The sequence below is a fragment of the Microtus oregoni genome, unplaced genomic scaffold, assembly GCF_018167655.1.
Source record: "Microtus oregoni isolate MIOR12 unplaced genomic scaffold, Mior012 000002F_ref0000024, whole genome shotgun sequence".
In the NCBI taxonomy this organism is placed as follows: domain Eukaryota; kingdom Metazoa; phylum Chordata; class Mammalia; order Rodentia; family Cricetidae; genus Microtus; species Microtus oregoni.
In genome coordinates, this window is record NW_024543061.1 from 84,857,880 (window position 1) to 84,873,229 (window position 15,350).

Below are 15,350 nucleotides of genomic sequence, written 5' to 3' on the forward strand. Positions count from 1 at the left end.
ACACTGCACACCTATAAACACTGCACACCTATAAACACTGCACACCTATAAACACTGCACACCTATAAACACTGCACAGCTATAAACACTGCACGCCTATAAACACTGCACACCTATAAACACTGCACACCTATAAACACTGCACACCTATAAACACTGCACACCTATAAACACTGCACACCTATAAACACTGCACACCTATAAACACTGCACACCTATAAACACTGCACGCCTCTAAACACTGCACACCTATAAACACTGCACGCCTATAAACACTGCACACCTATAAACACTGCACACCTATAAACACTGCACACCTATAAACACTGCACACCTATAAACACTGCACACCTATAAACACTGCACACCTATAAACACTGCACACCTATAAACACTGCACACCAATAAACACTGCACAGCTATAAACACTGCACACCTATAAACACTGCACACCTATAAACACTGCACAGCTCTAAACACTGCACACCTATAAACACTGCACACCTATAAACACTGCACACCTATAAACACTGCACAGCTATAAACACTGCACAGCTATAAACACTGCACACCTATAAACACTGCACACCTATAAACACTGCACACCTATAAACACTGCACACCTATAAACACTGCACACCTATAAACACTGCACACCTATAAACACTGCACACCTATAAACACTGCACACCTATAAACACTGCACACCTATAAACACTGCACACCTATAAACACTGCACACCTATAAACACTGCACACCTATAAACACTGCACACCTATAAACACTGCACACCTATAAACACTGCACACCTATAAACACTGCACACCTCTAAACACTGCACACCTCTAAACACTGCACACCTCTAAACACTGCACACCTATAAACACTGCACACCTATAAACACTGCACACCTATAAACACTGCACACCTATAAACACTGCACACCTATAAACACTGCACACCTATAAACACTGCACACCTATAAACACTGCACAGCTATAAACACTGCACAGCTATAAACACTGCACACCTATAAACACTGCACACCTATAAACACTGCACACCTATAAACACTGCACACCTATAAACACTGCACACCTATAAACACTGCACACCTATAAACACTGCAAGTAGACATCTACACAGCAAGTCTACAAGTACTTCAGCTTGTGTTCAAGGAGTCTTTACATCTAGGGGACGGCGCCATAAGAAGGGCCGTGCAGCCACCAGGCAGGGAGCTGGAAGGCTCTGGAAGACTCCACAGAGGGGTCAGGAAGAGCTGAAGGCACAGAGGCAGGAGCTGCTGCTGAGGTGCAGAGGAGCGTGGTGGTGCATCCCTGTAACTGCTACACACAGAGAGCATGCAGTGATTCCCTGAAGAAATGTTTGATTGTGTAACTATTCAGTACATAGTCACAGAAGCATTCATCCCGGGTCATCCAGAGCCCACGTGCTTGTAGATTCGACAGGCTTCCATGTGTTCTGTCAACAAACGTTGACTCAACTTCCATACTGACCAGGCACAGCACTAAATGTTCCAGATATAAAAACGTGCTAAGGATGGAGACTCCAACTCAGTGGTAGAGCATTTCCAAGTGTACACAAGGCCTCAGAAGAGATGGCCTGGCTATAAAGAGCTCGAGAGCTGAAGGAAAAGAATGGGCCACCAAGGTGGCTCAGAAGGTAAAGGCACTTGCTGCCAAGACTTAGGACTGACCTCAGTTCAGTCTCGGGGACCCATGTGGTAGAAGGAGAGAACAGATTCCTGTATGTTGTCCTCTGACTGCACTCAAACATGTAGGCACATCCTAACACATGTGTTGAGAACCCAGAGAGTGGACAGTCCCTCTTCATGTGAGTTACAGCACTCTATGAAAGCCGAAGTTCATACACGCAGGTCACATAGTGTGTGCATGCGACCTGTGTGTATCTTCTCCTACATGCTACACATCCAATCTAGGCAGCTGCTGCATTTGTTGTCCAGGAACAACTCTACATAAAAGTCTGCATGTGTTCTCTGTAGAGGGATTTCCCAAATATTTATTTCTTTATCACCAAAACATTCCAAATTATTTATTCTAGATTTCCAAAATACACAGTACTGTTCCTATTACATTTGATTTTTTAAAAAATTATATGTGTATGAGCATCCTGTGTGTGCCTGGTGCTCACAGAGGTCAGAAGAGGGTGTTAGATCCCTGGAACTGGAGTTACAGAACTGACAGCCACCATGTGGATGCTGGAGGTTAGAGGGACAAGCACTTGCTACTCTTGCAGAGGACCTGAGTTTGGTCCCCCCCCCCCTTTTTTTTGAGGCAAGGTCTCATTGCGTAGCTGAAGCTGGATTAGAACCTGTGGTTCTCTGGGCACTGGGATCAAAGAAAGCACCACCACACCCAACCTTCTGGTAACATGTCTGAAGAAGAGTCTTAATTTGTTTGGTTTAATCCATGAGTGCAGGACCAAGGGACGAGGAGGGTCGGATGTGACTGAGTTTTCAAGAGAGAACGGTAGGACATACTTTAAAGCAGGTACATTAAGCCTATGCTCCGGTCGTGGTCAGGGAGGTGAACAGGTCAGGGTTCTGACCATAGACAGGACTAGGGCGAGACCGAGATGCTCTTCGCATTCCTGAGAGAGGTAAGCACTGCTGAGCCCCACACACTGCTGCCTTTTAGGACCTCAGGCCCAGCGCGATCAGTCTGAGTATTTCACAACTAGAACAATGCAGCTTCTTTTTAACTGTTTTATTAGACTTTAATTTGGGGGACAATGTCTGATCAAACAGTTTTTGTTTGTTGTTTGTGTCTTTGTTTTTATTGGGCAGGGGTAGGGAGGTTGTTTTGGTTTGGTTTTGGTCCAAGCTGCCTTCAAACTCATGAACTTCCTATTTCAAACTCCACTGTAGCTGGGACTGCAGGTGTGAGATGCCATGCCACACTTGAGAAGTGGTTTTGTTAAAAGAAGAAAAAGAAAAGAAAGAAAGGGAAGGAAGGAGAGAGGGAAAGAGAGAGGGAAGGAGGGAGGGAGGGAGGGAGGGAGGGAGGATGGAAAAGACATCCAGACATAGGGGTAGTGAGTCCTTTAGCCAACCTCAATATTCCAGACATACGGGGTAGTGTGTTCTTTAGCCAACCTCAATATTCCAGATATATGGGGTAGCGTGTTCTTTAGCCAACCTCAATATTCTAGATATATGGGATAGCATGTCCTTTACCCAAACTCAATATTCCAGACATAGGGGCAGCGTGTTCTTTAGCCAAACTCAATATTCTAGATATATGGGGTAGTGTGTCCTTTAGCCAACCTCAATATTCCAGATATATGGGGTAGCGTGTCCTTTAGCCAACCTCAATATTCCAGACATAGGGGTAGCGTGTCCTTTAGCCAACCTCAATATTCCAGATATATGGGGTAGCGTGTCCTTTAGCCAACCTCAATATTCCAGACATATGGGGTAGCGTGTCCTTTAGCCAACCTCAGTTTCTACCCTGTGCAAAGGAACGCAGAAAACCACAAGCCTGTGCCAATCACAGCAGGCCTGTAACTACATTTTAGGTTTATGTGAAATAAGTAGAAGGACAGTTTAACCCAACACATTCTACATTGGAAGTGAAATCTAAAGCCTCAAATCCAGGCACAGGTAGGAACTAAAGGCAATTTATAAATTTCAAACTAGAAATATCATCAAGTGTAAGATAATTTGTAATTGTGAAGAATTACCCAATTATTTAAACAATATTATTATCTAGAAGATGAGCTTACTAAATTCTATAAACTATAACTAGAAAATTATTTCAAAATTTCATAAGAAGCTCATTTGTACAATATATACAACTATCTATTTTGAAAACATAATTTCTACATACCTTTTTTGGTTTGGGACCCTAAATGGTTGGAAAACAAAAGCATTGACATATTTTAAAGAGAATTCAGATACTTTCAACAAAGCACAGCATAGAACATTATTTAGGAGAAACTGGTGAAGGGAATGTTCTTTGTACCTTCTTTGGAACTTTTGGGTGACTCTTTAGGTACATTAAACTGAAAAGATGTTGTAAAAAGAAGCCAGCACAAATTGCTGGCTAGTGGTACTACATCACATCTGCAAATGTGGGCTGCTCATAAAGGAACCTTTCTATTACGTAAGGCTGGTGGTTTTTATGGGGAGGCCGTCAGATTTTTAAAGTTTGCCAACCAACGATAAAATGAAGCCTGTCCGGCCACATGTGTTAAAGTCGATCTACCCATTTTGGAAAGCACAGTACTTCAATACTGGTTTACAGTTATAAGTATTGCTCAGTAATACTATTCGTAAATTCCCGAGAAGTCCTGTGTGCCCATCAGCTTTCTGGTGAAGATTTGTAAAGGAACTGTGTGAGTATAAGTTACACAGTTTGCAGCTCTGAAGAGCTATAGGAAATACTGGTTCAAGCCATAGGAGCATCATTATAATACACAAGCGCTAAAGTCGGCATACATTCAATGACATCGTCCTGAATGTGTACACACTTCAGAGATTCACTCCTTAGATCGTTACTGGTGATCTACACGCAGGACACTCTAAAGTCTAGCTAGAGCTACAGGGACGACCACGGCAGCTTTCCCTTGTGTGATTTCTACAGATGGGTTTTTATCCCTACAACCATGGTCAACACGGTCAACACGCTTCCATCTTGAAACAAACACCGCGTGGAGATTATGTGAATGCCCTGCCCTAGTCTCAAGCACTCATCTTAAAGACAACGCACACATTTTTATCTCTCACTTCTATTTCTAACATGAAGCAGGCTTGAGAAAAGCCCCACCCTTGTCCTTCCTGCCAACACAAGAGCCATCAAGGAGTAAACCTGCTCTCCAAACTTCAGCAGTGAAGGTGTCACTGCTTTCTGAGAAATCCGTATGCCTGGACTTACCAGTGAATGTAGTCACGCCCTTTTCCTGTATTATAATTCTTTAGACTGAGGGGTGGGATTATGTCCTTTCAGATTCACACACTAAAATCTTAACTTCTTGTATGTCACATTTGACCTGCTTAGATAAAGGGTCAGCGATGATTTCACCAAATTAAGATGACCTGCTATTGAAACTGGGTGGACCTCTGGATTAATATGACTGGTACCCATGTAGAAAGAGAAATCTTGAATATAGACTCTCACAAAGAAAATAAACATTTCGTGAAAAGTGAGGTTACACTCCTACACCCCAAGGTACTATTAGAAGTAGAGACAATCCCCCCAAGGCTGCCACTCTGGTCTCAGATGTTCCTTCTCCACAACGGTGAGGCAGGCAGCTTCTGTTTAAGCCACCGTGTTTATGGCACTTTGTTCCCTGAAAACCCTGAGATAGGAGATTTGAAGTCACAACTTCCTGGATTCTATATTTTAAGCAAATCCTCCGACCGGCTTGGAAACAAAAGCTGCAGGGTCAGTCTTTGAGAAACTGTGCTAGGCAGATCTAGGAAAAAGAAATTCAAACTCGTTTCGATGGAGCAAACAAGTGATTGTTCTAGTAAACTGCCACAGGTTTTGATTTGGCTTAAGCTCCGCTGGGGTTTGCCAGGGGAGTTCTCCAGTATCCATTTCTTCCTACCACTTACAGAAAATTCACATTTATATTTTAAAAGAGGTTTAAAAGTACCAGTCTTTCCTTCTTTACCTGGCCTTGATAACTTATTTACTGCTTCAGAAACACAGCTGTTACCATGGTAAAGCGTGGCAGTTAACTCCGCTCAATTTGCCTGCTGCAGGGGCGCTGGCATACTCTGTTCTGACTTCCTGCAGGAATCATAAAGAATGTACTCTGACCTAGCGGTGGTGGCGCACGCCTTTAATCCCGGCACCAGGGAAGCAGTGGCAGGCGGATCTCTGAGTTCCAGGCCAGCCTGATCTACAAGAGCTAGTTCCAGGACAGGTTCCAAAGCTACAGAAGAACCCTGTCTCAAATAAATAAATAAATAAATAAATAAATAAATAAATAAATAAAATAAAAAAGAATGTACTCTGAATTTCAATTACAAAATCAGTAATTGCATTCTCCGTGTCAGTTGTGAAACTGAATGTGAAAACACGATCTCTTGATGGAGAATGGGAAACATACACGTCGTTAGTTCCATGTTGGTCGGTCTCCTTGGTGAAGACGTGAAAGTTGAAATGCAAGAAAAACAAAATAGCAAGCTTTATTATAATGAATGAGTGTAGGCTGACTACTTAGAAGCAAAACAATTTAGGTTCCTAGGAAAGACATACGAAGTAACTTCAAAGTCGACTAAGCCATCGCCGCTGGTCTGAAAACGTTTCTGACAGGTTGCAGAGTAAAAGGAATGCGCATCACCGGAAGTTACTCGGTAAGGATCAAGTTTCGAGTTTAGCTACGGGAGACGTGCGGACCCCGCCACCTTCGGTTTGCACGAGCTGGTTTGGGACTGCGCCCGTCCACCGGCTCCCCTCCCGTCAGTCCGCGCTCGCCCCTCGTCTCCCTCCTTTTCCCCGGCTCACCATGAGAGAAGGACCCTCTGGAAGGAAAAGTCTGAACTCTGCAGCGTAGGAACGCTCACGGTTGTCAGGGCGACAGGCCACGCCCACGCACCAATCCCAGCGCTCTGCGGAGGTCCGCCGGCGCAGTCGCCCTGCGGTCTTCCGGCGGGAGTCTTGTCCTTGTCATAAACTGGCGGCTCGAGCCCTAGCTCACTTCCGACACGAGCCCCGCCCCCACGGCCAGTTACCTAGGGCCGCCCACTCCGGCCGGCGCCCCGCCCACTTCCGGCAGGCGCCCCGCCCCCTCCGAGGGAGGACTGCCGCTGTCAGAGCGTTTACGGCCGTGCTGCCGCAAAGCGCTGGAGCGCGGCGGCCGAGCGACTGGTTTTCCGGATCCGGACCTGCAGGTGGTGAAGTATGCTTTAGGAGCGGGCTCTGCGGTGGGAGGGGAGCTGTGTGTTCTCACGCTGCGTCCCAGGCTGACTTGGAACTCGCGGGCATCCCTCTAGCCCTCCTCCTCCTCCTCCGAGCTGGGGTTACAGCCGTGGGTCGCCACGCCCGACTCTATAAAGGGGTTTTTCCCTCGCTTCTGTGCTCCGCAGCAAGCCATTTCCCGGGGATCTAAGGATGGCGCCAGCCGGCGACTAGGTAAAGCCACCGGCTCTGGGCAGGTCGCCAGGAGGTCGCTTGGCCGCGTAGGCGAGGCAGATGGGCTCCTAGAGGGTCCTTACCTAGAGACTAAAGTAGTGAAGATTCCTCACTGACCGCGATGGTTTAGTTTCTGTGCAAAACATTCGCCCCTTTCCCCTAGAGCTGCCCACACAAGGTGTGAAAGTGACTCGAATTAATTCCTGGGCAAACTATTCCGGTAGACGTGGCTAAGATCCAGCGAGCCCGTTTTGTCCCAAGGTCACCGACTCAGTTGCGCTGTTGTAGCAGCCTTCAGAATCGGAGCACCTCTCTGTATAAAGAAATGGCACGTTACACCAACCGGAAAGTAGCAGAAACCGAGTCAATTATTTGTCCTAACCCCAGTTTAAGACCTGTCCAACCTATTAAACACAAAACGAAGTAAAATTATGTCCCCTATCTAAATTCCAATTTAATGTTCTATCACGTTCTTACATGCCCCTGACTAAATGTTCTATTCCTAAGTATTACTGGCAGCTAGTTTTTGTGGGTTAAAGTTATTGGTTGCGTAATACTTATGATCTTACTGCCCTCTGAGCCTTGGTAACGAGATAAAAACTCACCATCCACTGCATACAAATTCAAATTTAGCTCACTATAAGCCGTTGTTGGAAAGTTAGCTTTTGTTTTTAATTACTCAACAAAGCTACTACTATTGTTTTGTGGTGTCACCAGATTATATAAAGATCAATATAAGAACCACACATGCATAAAGGACTTGGATGTACAAGTGCACACCTTTACTCAGTATTTAAGAGGCCCAGACAGTCCCTATTGTAGTGAGCTTCCAGTACAGCATGTCTCAACCTGTGAGTGGCAACCTTTGGAGTCAAACGACCCTTTCACAGGGGTCATCTAAAACCATCTATGCTACGATTCATAAGGGTAACAAAATTAATTATGAAGTAGCAACAAAAGTAGTTTTGTGGTTGGGGGTCACCACAACCTGAGGAACTATTAAAGGGTCATGGCATTTGGAAAGTTTGAGAACTAGTGTTCTAGTCCATATTGCCTCCTAAAATATCCCATCCATATGGTGGTTTATAAATTCATTTGCTTCTACATGAAGTAGATTCCTGGGAACAAGTAATTTTACAGGGCAGAATCCTGGCAAGCACTTTTAATCAGCCATAACAACAGTGGAATTGTGCCTAGCTGATAAAGATGCAATGTAAGAGGTTAGAAATGGGAATATATTTAGGCATGGTCAAGTGAGGCCTTTCCCAAACTCTGCTCCTTGGCACCTTGAGCCACTCAACATAAGAAGCATGGTCACCACTGCAGATGCTGTCTGTTCCTGTGGAGTCCTTGCCAAATGCTTCAGTTGCCCTCATTCCATCATTGTGCATTCTCGTTCTGCGCCAACCTCTTTGATCTCCCAACACCGTTTCTTTTCGTCTTTAACTCTCCTCCGAGAACACCTTTTGAGATTTGGACTCTTAGTGTCTCCCAAGTAATGACGCTTAACCTTGAGAGTGGGGTAGACAGTTTTCCTTTTGGTATGCAAACAGGCTTGGAAAAGCTAAGAGAGCCTAGATTATAAAAGCTCTCAGCACAAACTACCATTCTGGGGAGTATATCTTAGTGAATAAAACACACGAGCAAGACCCCAGCAAGGCTGGAGTCCCTGAACACAGGGCCAGCTCACTGAATACGGTTTATGGAAAGGACTGACACCAGAGGGCATGGCCCCAACATGCATACGGTGGAAAGTGCACACCTGCGCACAAAGATAAAAACAAGCTTACCACTTCCCCAATATGTAATGTTTGTGATGAAGAGTACATAGCAGTTATCTGAAAAGAAAAATCTTCCTTTTCTTTAGGTATGTATAAGAGTGGATTGATTCCATGTTAAATGAAAATGGCTAATTCTTTGAGAGGAGAAGTACTAGCCCTTTACAAAAATGTAAGTAATTATGCTGCCAACTTTACAAATGTTATCATATGACATGGATTGCTTAGAAACACATCTTTCTTTTTAAAGCTGCTGTATCTTGGACGGGACTATCCAAAAGGAGCAGACTATTTTAAAAGGCGTTTGAAGAATGTTTTCCTTAAAAACAAGGATGTGAAGGACCCAGAGAAGATCAAAGAGCTCATTGCACGAGGAGAATTTGTGATGAAGGAGCTAGAGGCCTTATACTTCCTTAGGAAATACAGAGCTATGAAGCAACGTTACTATTCAGATACCAACAACTAACCAACCATTGCTATCAACACCTGGCTGACAGCGCCAGCTGTTTGTGTGTACCAACTATTATAAAATGATTCCATTCACACTGTCACAGTACATGTTTAAAAACCCAGAGGTGCCCTAATACATTTGTGTCAGCCTCATCAATACTGAGCTCTACTCGTAATCCTTCATGCTCAAATTTTATTAACACAGCAGCACCTTTCTAAGTTTAGCACCTTTCATGAGAATACAATTTTTCAAGAAAATAAACATACCCAATTTTCTAATGTTATAGCGAATTATCCTTAGTCGATTTCTCCATTTACTAATGAGACTATCCTCAGCAAATGGTGTCTAACAAGTATATTAACCTTTAGCTTGTGAGCGCTTGTGATTTCCCCCATCTAGTAGAGAAAAGTACATATTCAAAGCTGTCTACAAACACCTCCTCAAAATGATTTGAATGCAATTTTCAAAATAAGACATATCAAGGTGACTTTGAGTTTGAGGATGCTCAGCAGGTGACTGGCATTATGTAGCCGTTAGCTCCCCTTAACCCCAAATCCCGTCCAGCCTGGACTAGCTTTCATGGGTAAGGTTCCTGTTTCCACCATCAAAGCAAATATACTTTTGCTAGTGTGGAGTGAGCCTACCTGAACAGGACGCATATTTAAGCAAACACTTTAACGTTTATATAATAATCTTAGCAACTTTATAAATAAAGAACTTTCCAAATTAAAGTGGCAAAAAGTGTCTGCTTAATGGAGTTCCTATCAGCTACTTGGCAGATGTTCCAAATTCCCATCAAGAAACACCCACAGTCAGGGCTGAGGTGTAGCTCGGTGTGGATGCTTGCCTAACAAACGTTGAGACTCTGGACTTGAACCTCAGCCACAATAAGAAATACGTGATTACACACTTTATAGTCACCATAACTATTTTTATTACATTACAATGATTAGGAGCAGTACAGTTCATGACAAAAATATTACAAATTTCAGATCACTTCACAGCACATACTCCTATAAACATTTAAAAGTTAATTTTAATTAAAAGAGTGGTCATTTTTAAATTTAATGTTTGATATGACCAACATTCCCTAGATCAGCACAACCAAAGGATGGAAAACAACTGGATCACACTGCATATGTCCCACACACACCAAAAAAAGAAAAAAGAAAAGAAAAAGAAAAGCACAATGTACAAAATGTGCATGTTTCAGTTTACACTATACAAAAATAGTTAAAATACATTCCAGGTAAACATGGTACATTAAGAAATAGCACTAGTAAGAAATTGGCACTCAAATAAAAATGCAGAAGTGTTTTCAACATGAAGAATGAGACAGTGGAATTGGGGACCTGGAGATAAATCAGGACACAGCCCAGTTAGCTTGGGGGGGTGGGTGGGTCTGAAATTGGCATTTCTGCAGAGAACTGAATTTTCCCAAATTCATCTAAAATGCCTACTGCCGCCCCAAACAGGCACACCACAAATCTGAATCTAATTAATAACTATTCTTTGAAAACTAATACACTTCTTTAGAAATAATTTTCATGTTGTGACATAATTTTACACCTACTGGGTGTATCTGTTCAATTTTTCAGCACAGAGTTCATGCTACCCAGTATTACACAGAAGTCATTAAGAATAAATTCACCTTTAAGGTAACTTTTGGGGCCTAAAAAAATGGCTACACAATTATCAAGAAATTACTACTTTTAACAAATGGAGTTTAAATTTTTATTGCCTACAAAAATCCCTCCTAAATATATATTACTGTTTTGGGGGGAAAAAAATGGAAGAATCAGTGGAATACAAAATGAGATGAATCTGCAAACTGTAACTTCTGACATGCCTCATGTAACTTTTATGTATGTTAAACAAAATTGTGCAACAGTGAAAAGTTTTAATCTATAAAAATTAGGATCTAAATCCCTATGCAGTGTGACTCAAGTCAGTAGAGCCTAGAACTCCTGACTGAAAATATTTACTCAAATTGTATTTGTCTGCTATATCCCCACAAATATGCTAATGCCTATGACTGTGATTTAGCACTGGTTTTCAATTTCAACAGGCTGTAGTAACTAGAGAGCACTTATGTTTGTTCCTCGGACTTTTTCCCTTTGAAAAATCTCTACAAAACCTTCTTGTTAACAAAAGACTAAATATTCAAAATTTACACAATGGTAATTACCACTACTTAACACACTGCCCAGAGTCTCCAGTAAATATCTGATTATGCACCACAGCTCCTGAAGTACACCTGCTCCTCTGTATAGAAACAAGAAGCGTCACTAATTGTGTTAAAACTTAATATCCGGGCAGCGGTGGCTCAGGCCTTTAATCCCAGCACTTGGGAGGCACAAGCAGGCAGATCTCTGTGAGTTTGAGGCCAGCCAGGGCTACACAGAGAAGCCAGATCCCCCAGCAAAAAAAAAGCAAAAAATAAAACAACAACAACAACAAAAAAAAAAACAACCCACACACATATTTAAAAAAACTTAAAATATCCACCGAAAGAATGCTCTATGAACATGTAGAGTTTAGAACATTTCAGAATCCTACTAATTTTCTTTTCTTGCAAATAAATTCAGGTGCCTGCTTATTTGTACCCAAAATAAACTATTTTAGAAGACAATATTTAATTTTCATAAGTTTTTTAAAAAAAATTATGTACTTAAGGAGAAAACTAGATTAGGGAATTTCTGTTCTTTTAGAAGAAATAAAGTTGCACTGGAATCACAACCAGCAATTCTTGCTGAATCGAGAGGAAACTGCAAACACCTCTCTGCAAAACTGAAACCTCGGCCACACATCTTACTACTAGAGTATTACAAACACACTACAAACCTCGGGCCAAGGATTGTGTCCCTCCTTTGGGGACACCACATCACATCCCCAGTGCCTGTGTGGTGCCTAGCATTAAGACAAGTACTGAATAAATGCTAAGGAAATATATTCTGACTTTAAAAATGAGCTTTCTGATTGAAACTTTAAAGTGTTTTCACTGTAAGGCTGCATTCATTAAAACAGTGGACTCTTATCAACCAGGATGATCCCCAGATGGAGATTAAGCTCTTCTTCCACAGACAGTGCTCTTTGTCCACACTAAAATTCTACTTAGCCACCACTGGACGGGGCTGCAGGCATGAAGTCAAAAAGGATCAACATTAAATTTCTGTAGTGACCTCCTGAAACCAGCTATCAGTTCAAATCCCAGTCTGCTTTCTGTTGGATTCTTTTATAGGCAGCTTTGATGAACCTTCCTTAGTGGGCAACTTTCATGGAGTTGTTCATTGCAAAAATAAAATTTGAAGTGGGGGAAAATAAAGTATTAAAAGGAAACTATACTAAGTCTGGGGCATCTGGAAATTGGAGAATGGATACTGAACTATGAACTTTACCTATTGCACAATTTTGCCCAGGACTGGCAGTGAAGATGATAATCCATGTAAAAAAGTTACAGATTGTGCTGAGCGTGACAACTCGGTGTATCAGTGTGTAAAGGACTATAAGTTACACAGCTGTGAGGAGCCTTTGAGATGACTGAGCACTGAGTAAGACAGTGATCTGCCTACAGTCAGACTTGTAAGACAGACATCCAGTCCTCATAGTCCAGTGGATTTTAATGTCACTTCAGAAATTTGAAGGAATGCTTTAAGTGCATTGAAGGGATTGTTTTTGCTGTTGTCTATCCTTAGAGCAGAGATTTCTAAGTACACATCAGCTGGGGAAGTATTAGGAATGTTTGCTCAGAGTGAGAGACTAGTCACACACATTCTCAAACCTTCATACTACACTGTCCTAAAGATTTACTCTCCTTGTAGCCTCTTACCCCAACATCTCAACCTTCAAACTAACAGAAATTTATTTAAATATTTTTTATTATAAACAAAAGAAATATTCCAGATTTGTCAGCAGAACTGCTACATGAGAATGCACTGAGCTGTCCAAACTCTCCTTGTCCTCATCCTGACCAACACTGACTGTTGCTCATCACAGGTCACGTAAGGCCCAGTCTTGTAAGTTTGATCTCAACACCTGTTAAGCTGCAACTGTCTCAAATCATCTTCAGTTTCTCTACCAGAATTAAAACTACTATCAAGACATAAGTTCAAAACACTTTAAAAGTTAGGCTAAGAAAGAGCACTCTGACATTGGGATTATACTAATTCTTATGATAACTTATATAATGTTAAAATTGTTGGAATTATTACAAAAATTTAATAGCTTGTAAATATAGCCCAAATGGTTACTATTTCTTACTGGGTCTGCCTTACCAGGAAAAGCTATTAGGAATCTTACAGTAATTTAGCTAATATGGAATGGACTTTTATTCACTATTTTCCATTGCCTTTTTTTTTTCCCATTTTCCCCCTTTTCTAGAAAAAATATACTATTTTGGGGCATGACATGAGTAATAGCAGTAGAAAGCAAGAGAAAGCCTTTGTGAACAGTCTGACTAACTACACTTACGAAGCATGACAGACTCCGGACATGCTAGAAGGGAATCAAAGGGAAGCCCATAAATCTGTGATCCCTCAGTCTTAGCAGAACCAATCATATGGTCTCAGATGAAGCTGTAATTACTACTAATTCATTCTGTGACCTGATGAAACACAGAACAGGATGGCTCAAAAGCTTCATTACCATGGTTCACACCAACGCTCACAGCTGGTGAAAGAAGTAGCAAGGAATCAAGGGCACGCACCAGAACTCAAGACAGTCTCAGGTCTTTGTCTCTTCCACAGGCATTGCTAGTTTAAGTTCAAAACCCAGGGAATACTGGCACTTGGAATAAAGAGGTTTCCACTGTCATTTTAAAATAAGCATTTAAGATAAAAGCTGACAGTATGCACGAACAGGGGAAAAAAAGAATTAGGTAATGCTAAAACAAATGCTAATAATTTAGTGTAATGTACAAAAATTACCACCTTAAGTATGCCTTAAGAAAACAGTACAAATTGTATTTACATAATTATACACTTTGTCTTTGACTTCTTTTTCTTCTTTTTACCATCTTTGCTCATCTTTTCTTTATGTCTTCGAATTTCTCGGACTAATGTGTAGAAGGCATCATCAACACCCTGAAATATATCAAAAAAGAATCAAAATGTTAACGCATTTGATGGCCTGCGGTCCCCATGATAGACGTCACTGTCAATGGAAACTTTACTGACAAACGCAAGTCCAGTTTGTGCTGATGTTGTGGTAGCTGAATGGGCCAGAATGTTAGCATTAAGTATCGCATCATGGATACTCTAACATTTTAAAATATTTAAATTATTACCTAAAAATTTTATGATATTTAAAACAGCTTAATGTGTATGAGTGTTTCGTCTGCACGTCTGTCTGCATCATGTGAGTACAGTGCTCAACAGAGGCCAGAGAAGAGCATCAGATCCCCAGGAACAGTTGTGAACTGCCTTGTGGGTGCTGCGTGGCTGAGTCCTCTGGAAGAACAGCCAGTGCTCTTAACCACTGAGCCATCTCTCCAGTCCTGGTATTCTACAGAAATAGAAACTTGACTTTCATAGCATGCAGAGATAGTAAGTGGCACAGAATCTTACATAAGCTTAACAAATGACTTTTTTTTCCCACAAAAGGACTTAATTTTCTACTAATTTTTCCCTACTAGCAAACTTAGACACAATTCTCAATGCTTGCCTCCATGTATGGTAGGTGTGCCTTTATATATACAACTTAATTGTCCCCGAGTTTCTGGACTTTGGACCGTAAGCCATGTGACTTGAGGACACTGTTGCCTTGAAAGTTGTTGTAATGCTCCTGACCTCTGGTGATGAGCAAAGTTGTCTGAGAGGTGATGGACTTGACCACACTGCAGAAGATGCTCTGTTTTAGTTACTGTTCAGCTATTCAAAACTTGCCATATAAAAACCCATCTTCAAAGAACCTCAACATTAGTAATTAAAGCCTACATCTATTTGCTATTTTTTCAGTTGTGACTAAAATTGATTAAGTCAGAGTAATTTCCAACCTCC

At 41.8% G+C, this 15,350-nt stretch overlaps 3 protein-coding genes across 6 annotated transcripts in view; 1 reads left to right on the forward strand and 2 right to left on the reverse strand.

Annotated features, from left to right (window-relative positions):
- The window catches only part of Dnai7 (dynein axonemal intermediate chain 7), a 46,494-nt gene extending 39,926 nt beyond the window's left edge, over positions 1 to 6,568 (reverse strand). Inside the window, exon 1 of the mRNA XM_041640089.1 lies at positions 6,499 to 6,568. Coding sequence (XP_041496023.1) covers positions 6,499 to 6,501 — 3 coding nt within the window. The 5' untranslated portion in view covers positions 6,502 to 6,568. The remainder of the gene's footprint in view (positions 1 to 6,498) is intronic.
- A 191-nt stretch (positions 6,569 to 6,759) lies between these two features.
- Positions 6,760 to 10,095, forward strand: Etfrf1 (electron transfer flavoprotein regulatory factor 1). Of its 3 annotated transcripts, none has more exons than XM_041680254.1 (3): positions 6,760 to 6,892; positions 8,993 to 9,075; positions 9,154 to 10,095. In XM_041680254.1, the coding sequence occupies exons 2-3, from the start codon at positions 9,025 to 9,027 to the stop codon at positions 9,367 to 9,369; spliced, it is 267 nt and encodes an 88-aa protein (XP_041536188.1). In that variant the 5' UTR covers positions 6,760 to 6,892; positions 8,993 to 9,024; the 3' UTR covers positions 9,370 to 10,095. The 3 variants fall into 3 exon arrangements, with proteins under 3 accessions (XP_041536188.1, XP_041536197.1, XP_041536206.1); XM_041680263.1 differs by having other exon boundaries at positions 6,763 to 6,884; XM_041680272.1 differs by lacking the exon at positions 6,760 to 6,892 and adding an exon at positions 6,913 to 7,125.
- Positions 10,096 to 10,268: 173 nt separating this feature from the next.
- Kras (KRAS proto-oncogene, GTPase) overlaps positions 10,269 to 15,350 on the reverse strand; it is a 35,118-nt gene continuing 30,036 nt past the window's right edge. For both annotated transcript variants that reach the window (XM_041680241.1, XM_041680236.1), the window contains one exon: positions 10,269 to 14,435. In XM_041680241.1, coding sequence (XP_041536175.1) covers positions 14,319 to 14,435 — 117 coding nt within the window. In that variant the 3' untranslated portion in view covers positions 10,269 to 14,318. The remainder of the gene's footprint in view (positions 14,436 to 15,350) is intronic.

Excerpts from the sequence above, each read along its gene's own strand:
- Etfrf1 (XM_041680254.1), top strand. The coding sequence starts at position 9,025 with ATGAAAATGGCTAATTCTTTGAGAGGAGAAGTACTAGCCCTTTACAAA. Across the intron at positions 9,076-9,153 it reads TACTAGCCCTTTACAAAAAT|CTGCTGTATCTTGGACGGGA; the intron begins GTAAGTAATTAT and ends TTCTTTTTAAAG.